This window comes from Canis aureus, chromosome 26, assembly GCF_053574225.1.
Source record: "Canis aureus isolate CA01 chromosome 26, VMU_Caureus_v.1.0, whole genome shotgun sequence".
Lineage (NCBI taxonomy): Eukaryota > Metazoa > Chordata > Mammalia > Carnivora > Canidae > Canis > Canis aureus.
The window spans coordinates 14,951,974-14,971,278 of NC_135636.1; the positions used below are offsets into that span (position 1 = coordinate 14,951,974).

At 37.5% G+C, this 19,305-nt stretch overlaps 1 protein-coding gene across 2 annotated transcripts in view; it reads right to left on the reverse strand.

Annotated features, from left to right (window-relative positions):
• Positions 1–19,305, reverse strand: part of SPTLC3 (serine palmitoyltransferase long chain base subunit 3) — a 149,335-nt gene that overhangs the window by 63,677 nt on the left and 66,353 nt on the right. For both annotated transcript variants that reach the window (XM_077872196.1, XM_077872195.1), the window contains 2 exons: positions 7,917–8,041; positions 5,662–5,755 (listed from right to left, as the gene is read on the reverse strand). In XM_077872196.1, coding sequence (XP_077728322.1) covers positions 5,662–5,755; positions 7,917–8,041 — 219 coding nt within the window. The remainder of the gene's footprint in view (positions 1–5,661; positions 5,756–7,916; positions 8,042–19,305) is intronic.

The following is a 19,305-nucleotide window of genomic DNA, read 5'->3' on the forward strand; positions in this document are numbered from 1 at the left end:
AGACCAATATAGGGTTTAAACTCAGGACCCAGGAATCAAGACCCAATATAGGGCTTAAACTCAAGACCCAGAAATCAGGCTTAACCAACTGAGCCATCTAGGCACCCCCAGGACGTGGACATTTTTAAAGGCCATTCATTATTCTACCTATGACAGAAAGCTAAGAGCAACAGCAGCTCATACATAAGAGAATTTTCAGTTTAGTGCTGCCTTCAGCCCAGAGCTTGATCCTGGAGACCTGGGATTGAGTCCCACGTCAGGCTCCCTGCATGGAGCCTGCTTCTCCCTCTGCCTGTGTCTCTGCCTCTCTCTCTCTCTGTGTCTCTCATGAATAGATAAATAAAATCTTAAAAAGAGAGAGAATTTTCACTAGATAATGGAGTTCGGACCCTTGCGGCACACAGCCCTCAGTTATTTGGAAGGGGTGGCATTTGTACGGACAGCTCCAGGCTGCACCACTGAGCAGCTGTATGATCTTGAACAAGTTGTTTAATACCTCCAAGCCCACATCTCCTCTTTTGTAAACTAGCATGGGGACAACCTCATGGGGTTGTCCATGAATTATATAAGTACATAAGAGAAGGCCACTGGCTGAGCATCAACGTAAATTCTCAATGAGTGCTGGTTGCTGGTATAAAATAACTGCAACTAACAATTATTATAGAGATGTAAGTGAGAACTATTATTTGTGTTCTGTGAGTACAAAGGGAGGACATGAGGAATAAGTTACTGAATGTGTTGAAAGCTTTGTAAAATTGGTAGATAAAATTGATTTTTGAATTATAATTTCAGCAGAAGATTAAGGAATTAAAATTTTATTTGAATATTAAACTTAACAAAAAATTGCAAGAATAAGAGTATTACAAAGGATACCTATGGGGGCACCTGGGTGGCTCAGTGGTTGAGCATTTGCTTTTGGCTCAGGTCATGATCCCAAGGTCCTGGGGTTGAGTCCTGCATTAGATTCCCTGCAAGGAGCCTGCTTTTCCTTCTGCCTATGTCTCTGCTTCTCTCTGTGTGTCTTTCATGAATAAATAAATAAAATCTTTAAAAAAAGAACACCCATGTACTCTTTTACCCAGATTCATCTATTAACATTTTATTCCATTTACTTTATCACTGTATCATCTATCTCTATGTATGTGTGTATGTATATATGTGCATGCACACACATACAATTTTTTACTGAACTGAGACTAATTTGCATATATCATGGCATCTCTGAACACTGTAATATATCTTCCCTAAGACTAAGGATATATCCTCTTATGAGACTACAGCAAGGGTCAGCAAACTTTTTTTCTACAGGACCAGATAGTAATATTTTAGGTTTTGTGGATCGCATATAGTCTCTGTCACACATTCTTCATTGTTCTTTATACAATCCTTTAAAAATGTGAAAACTAGGGACACCTGGGTGGCTCAGCAGTTGAGCATCTACCTTTGGCTCAGGGCGTGATCCCAGATTCCCGGGATCGGGTCCTGCATCAGCTCCTTGCATGGAGCCTGCTTCTCCTCCCTCTGCCTGTGTTTCTGTCTCTCTTTCTGTGTCTCTCATGAATAAATAAATAAAATCTTTAAAAAAATGTGAAAACTATTCTTAGCTCACAGGCCACAGTTTGTTTACCCTGGATGACAGAGAAGCTATTCACTTCAGTATATTTAACGTTGATACCATAATCTTACCTCGTAGTGTCTAACTACTGGCATATTCCAATTTTGTGAACTGGCAGGAATGTCCTTTATAGCATCTCCTTGTCTCTTTCAGAATCCAGTCTAGGGTCAGGTACTGGACTTAGTTATCACAGCACTTTGGTGTCCTTTAATCTGGATCATCTTCTCAGCCTTTCTTTGTCTTTTACAATATTAGCATATTTGGAGAATACATTCCCTTTTTTTTTCCTGTTTTCTTTTCAAAAGCATATTTCTACTTCAGGGTTGTTTATTGATAAAATTCAGTGTTCTGATCTGAACACAACATAAGTCATGTTGAGTCCTTCTTAGGGCATCACATTTGGAGACACACACTTCCATCTGCCCCTCATCAATGAAACTGGCATCATTGTTACCCACTGTCCAGATGTTGTCAGATTTCTTTCTCATGTAGTTACTATTCTTTCCTTTGGATGTATTTTCACTGGAATTGTTAACCTGAGAGGGGAATCTGAAGTAGAAGATATGCTATAGCTGTGTAGGGTGCCATGGGCTAGACCAGAAGAAGCCGGTTGAACTACTACTCTATGTCCCTGGAACAATTGAGCAATTGGAACTAATGGAAAGATTCAATCTGTGGCTGAACTGCATCAGTTTATCTGAATATTTAAAATAAAGTTGTTTTGTAGGGGTCTGCTTAGAAGTTTTCCCATTGTATAGTTTCTGATAAATCATGTGTATATAACTGTGTTTGAACAAAACTGTAGAAATAATCTTCACTGATGTGTTCATGTTGTTGGCATCTACTCTGTATATCCATGAATAGGAGCAGTATTTTTTGATAACTATTTGTGGGACTGGGATACAGGTGACGATTATCCCTTCTCTTTATAATTTAGCCTCAGCCAACAGGAAAAGAATCAATTCAAGCCATCCCCTACCTCACTCCCCTCAAAAGAGGGGTTGTTAGCATGGTGGGTCAGGTCCTGATATTCCCTTGCCATATGAGCCATGGGAAACTATCTCAAAAAATATTAGCCAAACCCTACTTCACTTCCTGACCTATGTGCTATAGGCTCTCAAGTTTCTTGTCTCCATGCAGACCAAGAATGGTTTGTCCTCCACCGTGTCCCATTTTGGCTTCTTTGCCAGTGACTAGGTGTGTAAAGCAGTTGGGTAAAAGGACTTAGGGTCTGCTGAGTCATTCGTTTTAGATTCATAGGAGGAGGAAATGGGAAATCACACTTGGGTGTCCAGTTTCTGCATAGTAATGGTGGCTAGAGAGGCTCCGTTAGTTATCTATGGCTATGTCAAAAATTACCTCGAAACAACAAACACTTATTATCCACAGATCCTAATTAGGATTAGGAACCTTAGGTGGGTGTTCTGCCTCAAGAAAGTTGTGAGATGTAGTCATGATGTTGGAGCTACAGTCATCTGAAGACTTGAGTGAGGCCAGAGGGTCAGCAAAGATATCCCGTTCACCTGGTTGTTGGCAAGAGGCCCCAGTTCTTCTGCATAGGCTGTATAAGTGCCTCCACTAGTGATGCCAGAATGAAGAACCGAGAGAAGCCACAATGCCCCTAAAAACCTAACCTTATGAATGACATACCATCACCTCTAATGTAATCTTTTCATGACATAAGCCAACCCTGAGACAATGCAGGAAGGGCCTACCCAAGGGCATAAATACCAGGAGGCGGGAGAAATCACTGGAGAATCACTACCACAAAAGTCTTAAGTTGGAGAGTAGGAAATTCTTGGTTGGTGATTAAGAAAAATTCCGGTTGGGTATGTATGCATATCTATCTATCTATCTATCTATCTATCTATCTATCTATCTATCATCTATCTATCATCTATCTATCTATCATCATTGCCTCTATAAAGCCTTCAAGGGAAAAGTAGATAATGGTAGAATTTGGGCTAAATTCCATATAATAACAAATGCAGGATAGAGGAGGTGTACGAGAACTGTTTTTGGGGACAGCTGATCTTTACAACCAATAAGCAGATGGTCTTTTCCATTTGATGTTGTTCAAAGCTTTAACTTAAAACCTATATCTCTGTTTTCACTGCCACTAGACATAGGGGAGGGCCACTAAGTGTTTTGAGCAAATCCAATTTATCTGGAGTACAGCATGGAATGAAGCAGAACTGTCCAAATGTGTTTTGTTGCTTCTTGAAGTACATATATCATAGCTTGTATATATATCCTAGGGGCTCTACATTGACTGGCCAAGACCTTATTTTTCAGGCTCTTCTTCAAGAAGTTCAGCTTACGCTAGAGGTCTTGCTTTACACCATATTATTCTGTTTGAAATACCTTTCCCCTTATCTCCAATCAGAATTCTCTTAATCCTTCAAAGTCTATGGCAAATACTACCCATTTCATTGCAATCCCCAAAATGAAATGACCTCTGCATTCTTCTGGGTCATTATGTTTTCTACTGTCCTTTAGTAGCACTGACAGTGAAAATGATGAGGATAATAATAATCATAAGAACGCAGCAGATACAAGCAACTCAGAAGTTTCTATTGCCAGGCACTGTGCTAAGCAAGAACTTTACATGCCTTCTCCAACATATCATGAATCAGGCATCGTAATTATCCTCATTTTTGAATAGGTAAATTGAAATTTGAGAAGGTTAAGTAATTTCCCAAGGACCACATGCAAATAAGCTATAGAACGAGGACACAAATGCTTGGGTCAAAGCCCATACTTTTCTTTTTAATACCAAAGATATTGTATGATAACAATTATATTTTAGGAAAATTTATTTACAAGGAAATTGACAGATTTTAAATGTAAAATTCAATGAATTCTAATAAGAATGTAAACATCATCCCAATCAAAATATCAAACATTTCTATCACCCCAGGAAGTTCCTTTTTGTCTCTTCTCACTGATTCCCTCCCCCACAATCAAGGGGCAAGCATCATTATGATTTCTATTACCATAGATTAGTTTTGTCTAGTAGTTTTTTAAATTTACTATAAACAAATTCATATTGTATATACTATTTGTACCTGATTTATTTCTTTAGAAGTAATTTTTCTTGAGAGTCATCCATGGTGTGTGTATCAGTAGTTTATTCCTTTTTTATCAAAGTGTCATATTCTATCACATGAATACAGCACAGATCTTTTCCATTCTCTTGTTGATAGTTATTTGGGATGTTTCCAGTCTTGGCTATAATGACTAAAGCTGCTATGGACATTCTTGTACAAGCCTTTTTATGGACATATACTGGAAATTCCAAGATTAGGAATTTATGGGTCACAGTATAGGGATATGTGTAGCTTTATAAGACTGCCAAGCAGTTTTCTGAAGAAGTTGTATCACTGTACCCTCCAGCAGTGGGCAAGAGTTCTAGTTGCTTCATATCTTTGCTAATATTTAGTGTTGTCATTTTTTTGATTTTAGCTATCTTGGTGGGCATGAAAATATCCTCTGGCCAAAGCGTGTACTCTTAACCATTGCCCAATATTGCTGTGGCCCTTTTTCTACTTAACCTAAGATACAGTTACTTTGATTGATATGTATCTGCTTCTCCTACTAGATTGTAAGCCGGTGTTGGGGGGGGGGGGGATGGTGAAAGTAGACATTGTAAGGAAGAATATGACTCTTTACCTGACTATAACATAAAACTTAAGTCTTAGACCTTTTCTAAGGCAGAATTATAGAAAAGGAAGTTATAACACCTCTGATAATTAAACATCAGTGTCCTAAGAGATCAGTCATGTCTTCTGAGGCTGCATGGTAAGACCACTAATAATAGTGACATTAATGTGTTTGGGTTACACTTAGCAATCTGGGTGTTTAAAGCACTTCAGCCATTTGTTTTGGGTCAGCAGAGGTTAACAAGCCGGTAGTGAATATAAACATAATTGTGTTTCATTAGGTTAAGTTCCCAGTTTGAAGGGTAAGGACAAAGCCCCATTAATTATTTTTACTTCCTTCTACAAGCAAGCAGTGTATGTTGGGATAAATTCACTGATACTCACTGTTGTGTTTGAAGATCCTTATAGTTGCACCTGAAAGTCGGGCCCCAAGTACAAGAGATGCATGGTTTAACTCATCACTTAAAATGAGGCATCCCTGTTCAGAAAATAAACACACAAAACACAGGCCAATAAATAAAATTAAAGAAAAACAACATGTGGGAACAGAAAGACACTTCCAGACCTGTAACACACATTCCCCAAACCCTCTTTAATTTTAAAAGGCTGAGTTCCACCTGGTGTCTATATGGATAAAATCCTGTAGACAATTAGCTGATGAAGATGGGGATTTTTTTTTAAGGGATTACATCTTTAACCATTTGCATTTGATATTCATTGGAGAACATTATTCAAGATCTTGGTTAGAGGCTGCTCACATTTCTAAAAAATTGATGTTTGACAGGAAAGTGGAAATACTTTTGGTGGGTTTTGGACTTGCTGGGGTTCTTTGATCCTGTGCTGGATTATTTGGGAAGGTTTTGGTATACTTCTTCTAGAAGGCAGGGGTCTTTTCTGTAAGGCCTTTCAAGCTCTTGTTTTCCTATTCTCATTTTCCTCTGTATTGACATCCTTGTACACAAAAGCATCAGTGCTTTCCAGCTAAAAACTTTGCATTTGGAAAAGTATGGATGGCAATTCAGTCTGAGGCCAGTGAAAAAGATCAATCAAATTTACTGCTTATAAATTATGGTTTTGAATCTTTTAATTTCAAATTTTCTAAATTATAAAATTGCTCAAGTGTACCAAAAATGCATAGACAAACTATGGTGGCCATTTGTGGTCACCCAGAATCTTTGAGTTCTTGCTCATATTTTGGAAACTCCATATATTACATGTTTTAAATTTGGAGGGGAAAAGCCAGTGATATTCTTATACCTCCATCCTCTAGATGTGTGTTTATGTATTTATAATTTTTTGGTGGGCATCTGAGAGTTACTGGTAAACTTCATGATATTTCACCCCTAAATTCTTCATCATATATTTACTAAGAATAAGGACATTTTTTGGTTAAATCACAATGCAATGATCATGCCCAGGAAATCATTTATGTAGTGTATTAAGACATAGAGTCCAAATTCATCTTTCTCCAACTGTCCTAATTATATCAATGACTTTTATAGATGTTATCTTTCATTCTTTTTTTTTTCAGTGCAGAATCCAATCAAAGATCATATATTGCATTTAGTTGTTCTGAGTCAGATTTTTTTAAACCTAAATATGATTATGGCACTTGCTTACTTAAACTGAGCCAACCAACTTCCCCATTTTCCTCAGAAAGAATTTCCAGTACTCAAGCAGGACTACAAGGCTCTTTGCAATTTGGCACTTGCCTTCATCTCTGTTCGTCTCTGTTCTCTTCTTCATCTACTATCTTTTATTTTAGTTCTTCCAAAGCTCAGTGCTTTATGCATGCTGCTCCCTTTTCCTTATCTTAAAGAAAAAACTTTACGGACAAGTAACAGATTCAGTTCTCATGTCATCCACTTTGCATAGGCATCTCAGCCTTTCTCAAGAAGAGCTTGGAAGCAACTCTTTTGCTCTTCTCCACGTATACACTTGTCTTTTCTGGGGTATTCATCCTATTTTATTTGGTGCATTGTTTCCCCCCGCTAGACTGTAAACAACATAGATTTACAAGGCACAGGTCTTGTTCATCTTTGTATGCCCTGTATCTTGCCTTATATGAGGACAAAGTAGTTTCTCAATAAGTGATCTATTGAATGAATAAATGAATGAGTGGCATGAACAAAATATTTTATTCAAATAAATGCCCAATAATTGTTTGCTACATTGTAAATGAGGACTTGGGAGCCTTAAAACTTAATTGCTCTTGGGATCCCTGGGTGGCTCAGCAGTTTAGCGCCTGCCTTTGGCCCGGGGCATGATCCTGGAGTCCCGGGACTGAGTCCTACATCGGACTTCCTGCATGGAGCCTGCTTCTCCCTCTGTCTGTGTCTCTGCCTCTTTCTCTCTGTGTCTCTCATGACTAAATAAATATTAAAAAAATTTAATTGCTCTTGCTAAACTATCATCAAAGATGAAATGTGACCCACATCTAGGACTGTAATTCTATAAACAATATCACTATGAACAGATTTGCTGGACTAAGGTGGTATATTTATTTAGAAAGCTAGGTATTCAATCAGCTTTTCCTAGAAAAAGGATCTTCTCAGCCATACTTCTAATGAAGGACCTGCTCAGAGTTATAATTCTTAGGAATAACATAGCAGAAGACAATTATGTTAAGAAATTCTCACCTTTCCAACTAGAGCAGGGATATTCATTGAGTTAGTTGCAAATCCCATCCCAAAGACCATAGCTGCTTCTACATTCAGGAACTTAGCCACAAGGTTCTCCAACTCTTCATGCTTATCCAAGGTTCCTGCACATAAAATGATAGGATGAGTGAGTCTTCTTTTCTCAACAAGATTGAAAATTCAAAATCCAGTGCATACTCATCACCAAAAGACATGTGTGGAATTGTGTGTAGCAGGTGTATTTGCTACAGCTGCAATCAAGAAACAATCCACATATCCACATACTGTAGAATGAATAAATTAAACACCTTGTGGAGGTATTTACATAGTGGAATTAAACGCAGTAATGAGAAGGAACAATCTATTGCCCTACGCAACAAAATGAAAAAAAAACTCACAAATATGTTGTTGAGTGCAAAAAGTCAGATACTTATACACTCATACAGGCTGAATTCATTTATACAAAGTTTACAAACAGACAAACCTAACCTATGGTGTTAGAAGTCAGTATAGTGGTTAATTTTATTAGAAACACGAAGAGAACTTTGAGATTCTCTATATGTTTTGTTTCTGGATTTGGGTGCTGGTTACACTGGTATGTTTGCTTTGTGAAAATCTAATGAGCTCTATACTAAGATTGATGCATTTTTTTCAATATAAATATTGATAATGCAATAAAACCTACAAAAATACCACAAATCTTCTCTCACCCAACCTCCCACAAGTGATTAATTAAATTATAACCCTCAAAAAAATAAAAATAAATAAAATAAATAAAATAAAAAATAAATTATAACCCTCTCAGAGAGGCCCCACACTTAAATGCAAACAGATCCCAGGATTTCTATAGATACTAGTCAATATATAGTTATAAATTACTGAACCTTTGGAATGTTCTAAATTTCAAAGCCCGCTATTTAGGTTATCTCGTTTAATCTTAAGAACCCAATAATGCAGCTATCATTATCTTAGAGATTAGAAAACTGAGGTGTAAAGACGTCACAGATGAAAACCAACAGAGATAATCTGGTCTAATTCCAAAGTTCATGTTTTTACCACTCTGCTACCTTTTATATGCTTATACTCTGATTCCTTCTTATACACAATCCCTATGCCTCACTAAGAGTAAATGTTAAAGATCCTTATATTTTTCTCTTTGCCATCAAAGAGAAAAATATTGCTATTTTTCTCATTTGACTAGTGAGTTCAAAGAGTTATTTTGCATTTAATATGAAAGATCTTTCTAGATCTGCAGTGTCCAATATGGTAGCCACTAGCTATATGTGGTTAGTGCAATAAAGTTTTAAATTGTATTTAGTTTTAGTTAACTTTATTTAAACTTAACAGCTGAAGCATTAAAATATCTTCCACTGAACACTACTATATTATTTGTGTCCGATTACATTCTACTTATTTCACTTTAAACAATGAAAATTTAGTGTCTGAATTGAGTTGTCCTGTAAGAGTAAAATATACATTATTTTTTAATGCTTAGTACAATAAAAATAATGTAAAATAGCTCAATATTTTATATTGATTATGTGTTTCAATAATAATATTTAGATATACTGAGTCAAACAAAACATATTATGAAATAAGTTTACCTATTTTCTCTAAACTGTTTTTAATATGGCTACTAGAGGGCAGCCCAGGTGGCTCAGAGATTTAATGCCACCTTCAGCCCAGGGCCTGATCCTGGAGACCCGGGATCGAGTCCCATGTCGGGCTCCCTGCATGGAGCCTGCTTCTCCCTCTGCCTGTGTCTCTGCCTCTCTTTCTCTCTGTGTCTCTCATGAATAAATAAATAAAATCTTAAAAAAATATGGCTACTAGAAATTTTAAATTACACATGTATCTTGCATTATATTTTTATTGGACTGTGCTGCTGTAGAGGATACACTTGACAGAACACAAAAATGTACAAGTGGAGAGATGTTGTAATTTGCAATCACAGAATATAGAAGCAGATTTAACTCAGATTTAAGTTAAAGGAATATTGTTAGCATATTCGGGACTATTATAAACCTAAGGATCAACATATTTTACTATACAGAGTGTGATACCAGAATTTTATTTAAACTGGTAAATTAGCTTGCTGACTGTGTTAAAACGGTGAAAGGCTACACTTGAGAAGGTATTGACTAGTGAGTTCAAAGAGTTATTTTGCATTTAATATGAAAGAGGACATTTCATGGATCATCTTTGTCCTTCCTGAGAGGTCACATTGTCATACAACAGATGGCTAGAGGCCTTTCTTCTTAATCTGAATTCATTTACCCCCAAATTGTCAGAAACCATAGTGAACAAATATTCTAGCATAATTAATTTTGGGGGTGTGGAGTTAAAAAATTTAAATTGTCATTTAAAACTTTATTATCAAAGATATAGAGAAAAAAGAAATACTATAATTTAAGGATAAGACATGGGCACATAGTCACTTATCAGATTTGTTTTTACCTAAGGGAAACTGCATCCCAAAGGGAATGACCCCAAGGATAGGTAATGAAAGACCATTGGCCTGGGTATGACGGCCTTGGGTTCTGGCCTCAGCTAATCCACTAAACAGCAAAGTGGCTTCTGGTTACCTCTCCTTGAAGTTTCCAGAGAGGCTGGGAGAGGTTCTGTTTTAGGCTTCCCTCATGTTGGGAGTGGTCTTTCCTCCACATACAATGGTCTTCTTGTGGGTCCCACTCATTCTTTGAGTCCATCTAATATGATATCTTTTCTCAGATGCTGTTCTCAGTTTCCCCAGCCAAACTTGGTCATTTTCTTCCGAGATCTCATAAGCTTCATCACATAATGATTATAGCACTTATTAAATTGAACTGAAAACATTCATGGGGCCATTTTCTCTACTACAGAAAGAGCCCCCAGGTGCTGATACTGTGTGTGAGATGTTCATCTTGGCAACCACAGAGCCTAGACACATGGTAGGTGCTTGTTGAGTTGTATGCTACCTTTTGATGGAGAATAAAGACAGGACTGGGCACAGAGTAGGGGATGTCACAAGGAAGAAGGTTGAGAAGTCACATGATGCCAGGGCAACAAGTGAGCTCCACTTTGGAAACACCCATACCTGAAGAAGACCTCCAGCAAGGTTGGAGGGTGCCCAAACATTGCCAACTTGGTAAATTTCTTCATAAGCCTTTCCTTCCCAGGGAGTCAGGTGACAACTGTGTCCTGGCCCAGTCACCCAGAAGTAATGAGTAGAAGTTCACAGTGAGTCTCTGTGATGTCTTCCTTCATATTCATCTTCCCCAAATCTGCCATCCAGGGGTTTATCTATAACAACTACATCACTAAAAGTCTTCAGGATAATGTAGAATGTGTTGTAAGCAATCAAACAGCCAATAAACTAGTAAGAAGTGGGTATGTCCAAAACCATACCGAGAAAGGACCCTCTTTCAGTCTGTACCATTAGCCTTGGCTTAAGGAGAGGAAGAAGGGAGGAAATACAGGTATTCATATTAGGTCTCCAGATCTAGCCTTCTTTTGGATCTCCAGTGGTCAAATGGATAGTAAACTAATATTCAGATATACCAATTTCTATGACCACATATGTCTCACAGCTGAGTTATCAGTGGTTTTGCATGTAGGGGCTTATCTTCGTTTGTAGAAAACAACACTTTCTACTTCAGGAAGCCATACCTCTCAGACTGGGCTGTCTGGATGGGGTGCTCATTAAGGAATACTGAAAATTATGGTTCATCTGAATTAATTGAGTGCTGCTTTCCTTTTCCTGTTCTTCACATTGAAGAACTAAAAATGTAGGAAGAACTTAAGGGAAATAAAGCAGTCACAAAAACTTCATGAGCTTGCTTTCTGCAAACATTCAGGCCATATCCTAATCAGGTGGAGGTGCCTGAGTCATGTCAAGTTGCAGTTGGTGGTCTGAGTGCTGGGGTGGGTCCAGAAATTATATTCAACATTTTGTCTTTGTTATATAAATATGGAAATTCTTTTAATCCCCAGAAAGCAGAGCTATAGTCCTAACCAAAGGTACAAATAAATTCCTAGTAATTTTTCTCTTTCTCCCTGACTTTAGCTTCTTTTTTAGTCTCTGAAGGTCAACAACAACCACAAATTGGCTAGTGACACTAGATCTCCAAATTGCTATGCTGTGCATATATTGACCCTTGTTCTCATCCTGAAGGTTTATTTATCCAATGGGATACTTAAAACCTGCTTCGTGAATAAAACAACTGAATAAAAAGCTGGATGTATCTTCTTCCCACCTCTCTCAATGGTATTTTCCTGTGCCAAACACTGGGCTTGCTGCCATCAATCAAATCAGTAAAAATCAGATGCAGGAGAAAGCACCAATATTATGCTTATGTACTGTATACTTCTGCTGGATTTTTATTGATACTGACTGGCTCATATTTTTTAGTCAGAGCATATAGACTGTTGGCTTTCAAACTGACATTGACTAATAGTGAAGAGTGTGGATGTTATTAACAAGCTTATTTCGCCACCACCAATTCTTCCTGTGTGGCACATGTGAAGACTGTTTACCAAACTGTGACTGTAGTCACTTTTTGTCCTGAATATCCTGTTTGTAGATTGTTTCTTAGACTTGATCTAGAAGCAGGCTCACCTGGCTGTTCCAGTTGTGCCATGGATATCAACCCACATCTGAGCCACTTTGCTTGAACTGGGGATCTGGATGTGGGAAGTTAGGGGTAGACATTGACAATGTCCTTGGTCTTCCTAAAGTTGATATCAGTGGCTGTAAAGGATATACATAGGGTCTGATGTTAATGAAAGTTAATTTATATCCTTAGTGTGTTTGGATGCAACAGGATTTTTTTTTTTTTTTGTCTAAGTGAAGTAAGAGACTAAGCTTTGATGTACATTGATGTGCACTGGATTTGGAAATCTGGACAACTGCTAATAAATCTAGAGGACTCTTCTTCCCAAGTTGCAATGATGGAAGGTACTTATCTGCAACAGCAAACATTTTGTGGAGGGCCAGAGAGAAAATAGTCTGGACTTTGTGGGCCAGATGGTCCCTGTTAAAACTATTCAACCCTGCTATTATAAAGTGAAAGTAGTCATAGACAGTACACAAAAGAATGGCTGTGGCTATGTACCAATAAAACTTTATCTATCAATACTGTGATTTGAATTCCATATAATTTCAAAAATTCTTATTTTTATTTTTTCAACCACTTAAAATTGTAAAAACTATTTGTGACCTGCAGGCACTACAAAAGCAGGAGGCAACTGAAAGAGCCTGGTGACCCTTAAAGTGGATGGTCTCTAGTTTTAGCTATGAATGGCATGGGGTAGTGCCAAGAGCTCTTCAGTGGGACTCAGGAGAACTGATCTCTAGTTTTGACTCCTCAAAACTAGACTACAAAACCATTGGCAGGTTATTAAAAAATCTCTAGGTCTCATATATCTCATTTTATGTTCTTTGTATGGGTAAGGAGAAGACAGTAGAAGATCCATATATTCTGAAATTCTGTAAGTTTCAACTTTGTTCAATCATCCCAGGTATTACCTTACTGGCAAGTATTATACTTACATAAAATTATTGGGATATCTTGTTGAGTTGTTATGCTTGCTTGGCTTTGTTGAATCTATAAAGCCAAATTTGCACTTGCAGAAATATCTCTGCTAGTTGCAATTTGGCTGTGCTGTAATTTCTGTCACTGTCAAGAGAAGGGCAATTACCTTGTCAGAACTATAGCAGGTATCGGGAAATTGCCAAAAGGCTTTCAAGAACCAAGATATACTTTCATTTTCCTACTCTCAAACATTTCCTCTGATTGTCTCCTTTAAAAATACTCTTAAAGGAAAATAAAGAGGCTGAGAGAAATGGAACGAAATCTCATTAATCAGAATTTATAATAATTTGGTCAGAGAGGAACTGGCATTGTTTATGAAGAATTTTGCTGTTGTAAATTAAGAAGGCAAAACCAATTGATGTGGGCATGTTTATAGCTTATTTAATTGAATCCACTGCTTTAGAGCATATTTATGGAATTGATTTGCATAAAACTATGTTAATTAAAATTGCTTTTTAAAAAAAAGAAAACAAGATCTCTATTTGATAGCAATTTCTTGAGACTGCACATTCTCATAGGAACTTGAAGTCCATAAGATGATATTTATTCAAAATTGCTTTAATTTAGACATTTTGCAGATTTAGGCTAGTCTCTTTTTTAATAGTTCAGGCTAGTGAGACTATCTATACATTTCCTGGACCTAGACACAAATATTTGAAAAAGAAACAGAAAGGCCCTTGATAATTTGAATGAAATGATAGCAGAGAACTTTTCAGAAAGAGGCAGAGGGAGACAAATTATCAAATGATTTAGGACCATGTTCTGAAACAGAAACAGAAATTTCAGCAAATTGGTACAACTAACATAAAAATCATATTTGAAACTTGAAAATGGAAAATAGTTTCTCATTATATCCAGTCACATTGATTCCTAAGTTAATGTGTCCTTTCCAATTTTTTGTCCTTTCCATATATTTTAAGATAAAAATATTTGAAGGCTATTTTTTAAAATTGCAATTATAATTTGAATGAATATTCTCCACGAGGCAGTTTTGAGGTACGCTTACTCTTCAGGTTTCTCTGATGAGCTGAATTAAGCACAAGGCTTTCCTTCTCAAAGGAAGAAAGGTCTCTAAGTAGAGAGAGATGAGCTTTCCTTGGCACAGAAGTAGTCTTGTGGCATTCCATGAGTTTGTTTTCTTAGAAGTGAGCTTCTGACTAACAGTTGCTAGCAGCCCAAAGGACTTATAGAGCGTAGGCATTCAAATAATACACTGTTACTACACATCTGCTCCTAATCAGGTAAAGAGAGACCAAGAAATTAAACACCCTTGTAGAATAAAAATGGGGAAGGGGGAAGAAAGGAAATAAAAGTTTCTCTTTCATTTGCCTAAATTTAACCTTTCCTGAATTTGGAAATCTAGAGCAGCAATTAGATCAAAGCTAACTTTCTTCACTGATTTTCTGGTTTGTCTCTTACTTATCTTTTTTTTTTTTTTTTTAATAGACCTCATCCCCCAGGCATAGGTAATATTCACTCCACATAAAGTAAAAGACCACTGCACTTTGGAAAATATTTGATTTTGTCAAGAAAGTCAGCCACACAAGAGAGTTTCCATTGGTTCCCAGAATGTAGTCCCCAGAGCAGCAGCATGGATATGACCTGGGAAGTCATTAGATATGCAAGATCTTGGGTTCTATTCCAGCCTGGCTGAACCAGAAACTCTGTAGGTGTTTTTCCAAGCCCTGCAGGTGATTCTGATGTAAGCTCAAGTTTGGGAGCCACTGGTTTAATGCTAAAGAATCCACATACCCTGTGGCAGGGTCCCTCCAGTACACTGGAAAATTCAGTCTGATTCAGTGGGCCAATCTTGGAAGCCCAAAGAAATCTGTGCCTTCATTTTAGACTCCTATTGACTTTTAAGGAAATAATTAACCCAAGAAATATGAGATCATTGTGGAAAAATCAGAAGCTACCACAAAATAAAGTATAACAATCTTTATCAATGCAAATAGTCATGTAAAGTGTATGCTTAAAAATGGACTCATAATAAACATACTGTTCTATAACTTGTTTTATCCTCTTAGCAATGTATTTTCCACTTTGAGAAAATGGAGGACTAGGAAGGCATACAGTTTATCAAAGGCCCTAGCTAGTTAAAGAGGGAGAACTAGGATTTGAACTCAAGTAAACTAATCCCAGAGCCTTTGCTCTCAACCACATTGCTGAGAAACTGCATTATAATTTTACATGGTTAAATAATATTATGTGGGCAGCCCAGGTGGCTCAGAGGTTTAGCACCACCTTCAGCCCAGGGTGTGATCCTGGAGACCCAGGATCGAGTCCCACGTTGGGCTCCCTGCATGGAGCCTGCTTCTCCCTCTGCCTGTGTCTGTCCCTCCCCCCCCCCCAACCATGTCTCTCATGAATAAATAAATAAAACCTTTAAAAAAATAAGATTATGTTAAACATATCTACCAAATATATTTAGTCAATTTCTTATTGTTGGAAAGTCACTTATTTTCCCAATATTTACTATTAAGCATATTGCAGTGATTATTCTTGATCATACATTTCTCAATCACATCTCTGAACACTTAATTCAAAAATTTTAAGGCAAAATTTCTCAAAATGACATTGCTGAGTTAAATGATTTTCTTTTGATATATTTCAAATTGCCTTCCAATGCACTCTACCAACAGTATATAAGGATGCCCTTTTCTTTATTCCTTTGAAACTATGGGATATTATTTTTTTTAAGATTTTATTCATTTATTTGAGTGAGAGGGAGAAAGACTCCCTGCTGAGCCTTGGAGCTGGGATCATGACCTAAGCAGAAGGCACTTAACCGACTGAGCCACCCATGCGTGCCTATGGGAGATATATAAATTTATATTTTAACTTTTAACTTTTGCCAACTAGGTGAGAAATAGTAACTCTATGTCTTAATCATTCTTTAATTATTAATGGGACAGAGTATTTTCCACAGGTTCATTGGCCACTTGTATTTCTTTTTTTCCCCTTAATTGCCCATTTGTATACTGATCTACTTTTTAATGTAAAATTTTCATTACACTGTAACATACATGTAAAAAATGAAAGAAATTCTGAGTATTGAGCCTATGAAGCCCATATTACTGCACAAAACACACACACACACACACACACACACACACACACACACACCAATATAGACAGCACCCAAGAAGTCCCTTTGTGCCCCCTTCTGGTCACCATCTAGTTCCCCTGAAGGGTAACCACTTTGCTATGCATTCTCAGCAGGGATAATATTGCTCCTAAAGGAGGGAGGGCAGATAATTTACTCTATGTATATGGCACAGATCTCCATAACCTACATAAACAGATATTAAAATATCACAGGAGGGAGTGATAAAAAAAAGATTGAGAATATTATACTATCCTGACTGCAGTCTTGCTTCCTTTGAAGTTTCTCAGAATCTTGGCCCACTTTTTGAGATGTTCTTTTTCTTCTAGTTTGTAAGTTTTTACATGTTAAGAACATTAGCATTTTGTTTTATATTTTGCAAATAACTTTTTCTAATTTTGTTCCTCGACTTTTAACTTTGTTGGCATGGTTTTCATGTTTCATGTTTCATGTTTAAATGCTTCATCTGGTTGGCTTTTTTCCATTATGATTTCTGGAAGTGCTTTCTCTGGTTCTCCTGAGCATGAGGACACAGTAGACTACTGAGTCAGGTTTGACATATTTGAAGGGCAAGTGTTTTTGTCTAGAAGTTGGGGTGGGAGCAAGCTGCCTTTCCTCTAACAGGGAAGAGTGCTTGCTTTCCATGGATGAGGGTGGCCTGTGTTGCATGGAGTCAGCCTGGAATTCATTTAAAATGGATCCCTCCCACTAAGAGGATGTACTGCCAGGTAAAGTGGGTTAGGTAAAGTGAGTTCTCTGGAAGGTCATTATGGTTATAGAATTGAAGGGTGATTATAAGTGACAAGCTGGAGAAGAGACTGTTGTGATCTGAATGTTTGTGTCTCTCCAAAATTCATACTGGAAACCTAACGCCAAAGTGATGGTAATAGAAGGTAGGGCCTTTTGGAAGTGATTAGGTGATAAAGACGGAGCCCTCATAAATAGGATTAATGTCTTTATAAAGGAGGTCCCAGACAACTGGCTCATCCCTTCCATCATATGAAGGTACAACCGGAAGTTTTCCACATGGAAGAGGGCTCTCACCTGACTATGTTCATAGCTTCTAGAACCCTGAGAATTGAACTTTGTTGTTTATAAGCCACCCAGTCTGTGATATTGTGTTACAGCAGCCTGAATTGACTGAAACAGAGTTGTTACGCACATCAAAGGAACTACAGCCTGACAGTCCTAGCAGGGCCTTAACCAAGGAGTACATAGAAGTGCATTTTGTATTTGAATTGTTGGAGTCATTTTACTCTGTTCATTTGTTATTCATTCATCACTTCAGTTATTCATTCAGTTTCAGTTTATTTATGTAGTTATTTCTGGTGATCTTATTTATTATTCTTATATATAAGATTGTTCTTATATATTTCAATCGCAAATGCATTTGCAATTTACACAAGTGGAATCTACCGAGATATAATATGTGAAGTAGGAATCTAACTTATTTCCTTATGTAATCTGCCAGTTATCATAATACTAAATATGACATAATTGGTCATTTTCCAACTGATTTGAAACATTGTTCTTACTGTAGACAAATGAGTATGCCAAGTGTCTGTCTCTAGACTTCCACTTAGACTCCCTACTTCTTCTCCCCATCTATTAATATCACTGGGATGGTGTTCAATTTACATATTCATTTGGAGAAATATTGATAGAAGTATAACACCAGGTCATTCCCTTCTAGGATTTGTTATCTCATTTTTTTCAAGTCTTCTTTTAAGACCTTTACAACAGTTTTATAGTTTTCTTAAAATAGTCTAGACATTTTCTTTTTTTTTTTTTAAATTTTTTTTTTTTTTATTTATTTATGATAGTCACAGAGAGAGAGAGAGAGAGAGGCAGAGACACAGGCAGAGGGAGAAGCAGGCTCCATGCACCGGGAGCCCGATGTGGGATTCGATCCCGGGTCTCCAGGATCGCGCCCTGGGCCAAAGGCAGGCGCCAAACCGCTGCGCCACCCAGGGATCCCAGTCTAGACATTTTCAACATAATTTCCTAGATGTTTGCCAGTTTTGCTCATATTTATTAATAACAATTTCTCCAACATATCTTCTCATTGTTAATTATTGACTTTACCATATGAATTTAAATTTATTTATTTTTTTATTTATGGAAGCCACCCACCTCCTCCAGGGACCAGGCTCTCACACCCACCCACTGACCCACCCACATACACACAGTGTGCCAGTTACATGCCTAACTAGCCCCAGGTTACAGAAACCCCTGAGTATCGTAAATTGCCCTACCCCCCACTGTCTTCTCTGGTGTGCAGTCCTGTGCTAAGATACCCCCATTTCCCTTTCCTACTGTGTCCCCTTGGTTCCTTTTCTCCTGCTTCTCTCTTATTCCTCTTGTCCTCATTTTGCCTGCCACTGACAACAGCTTCCAATGGTCTGTCTGGAGTGTTCATGCAACCACGAATTGTCATGTGTGCATGCATTTGAAATGTTGGCAAACAGGACTTGGTCTACATGCAAGTAGGTCTTTATTGTTTTTTATTGGATATTTATTATTTCTAATAAATTTTTGATTATTTAAATATGTAAATTGGAAGAAAGTAGACCAAAACTCTGTCCTTCCTGCTTAGCTCCCTCTAACATCAATGGTGGCCCCAAGAAGAGCCCATGTAGAGGTCCTCTTTGTTCTTCACAGATCACAGCTTGAAGACCTGGGAGGTGAACAATCAGATCATCTAAAAACA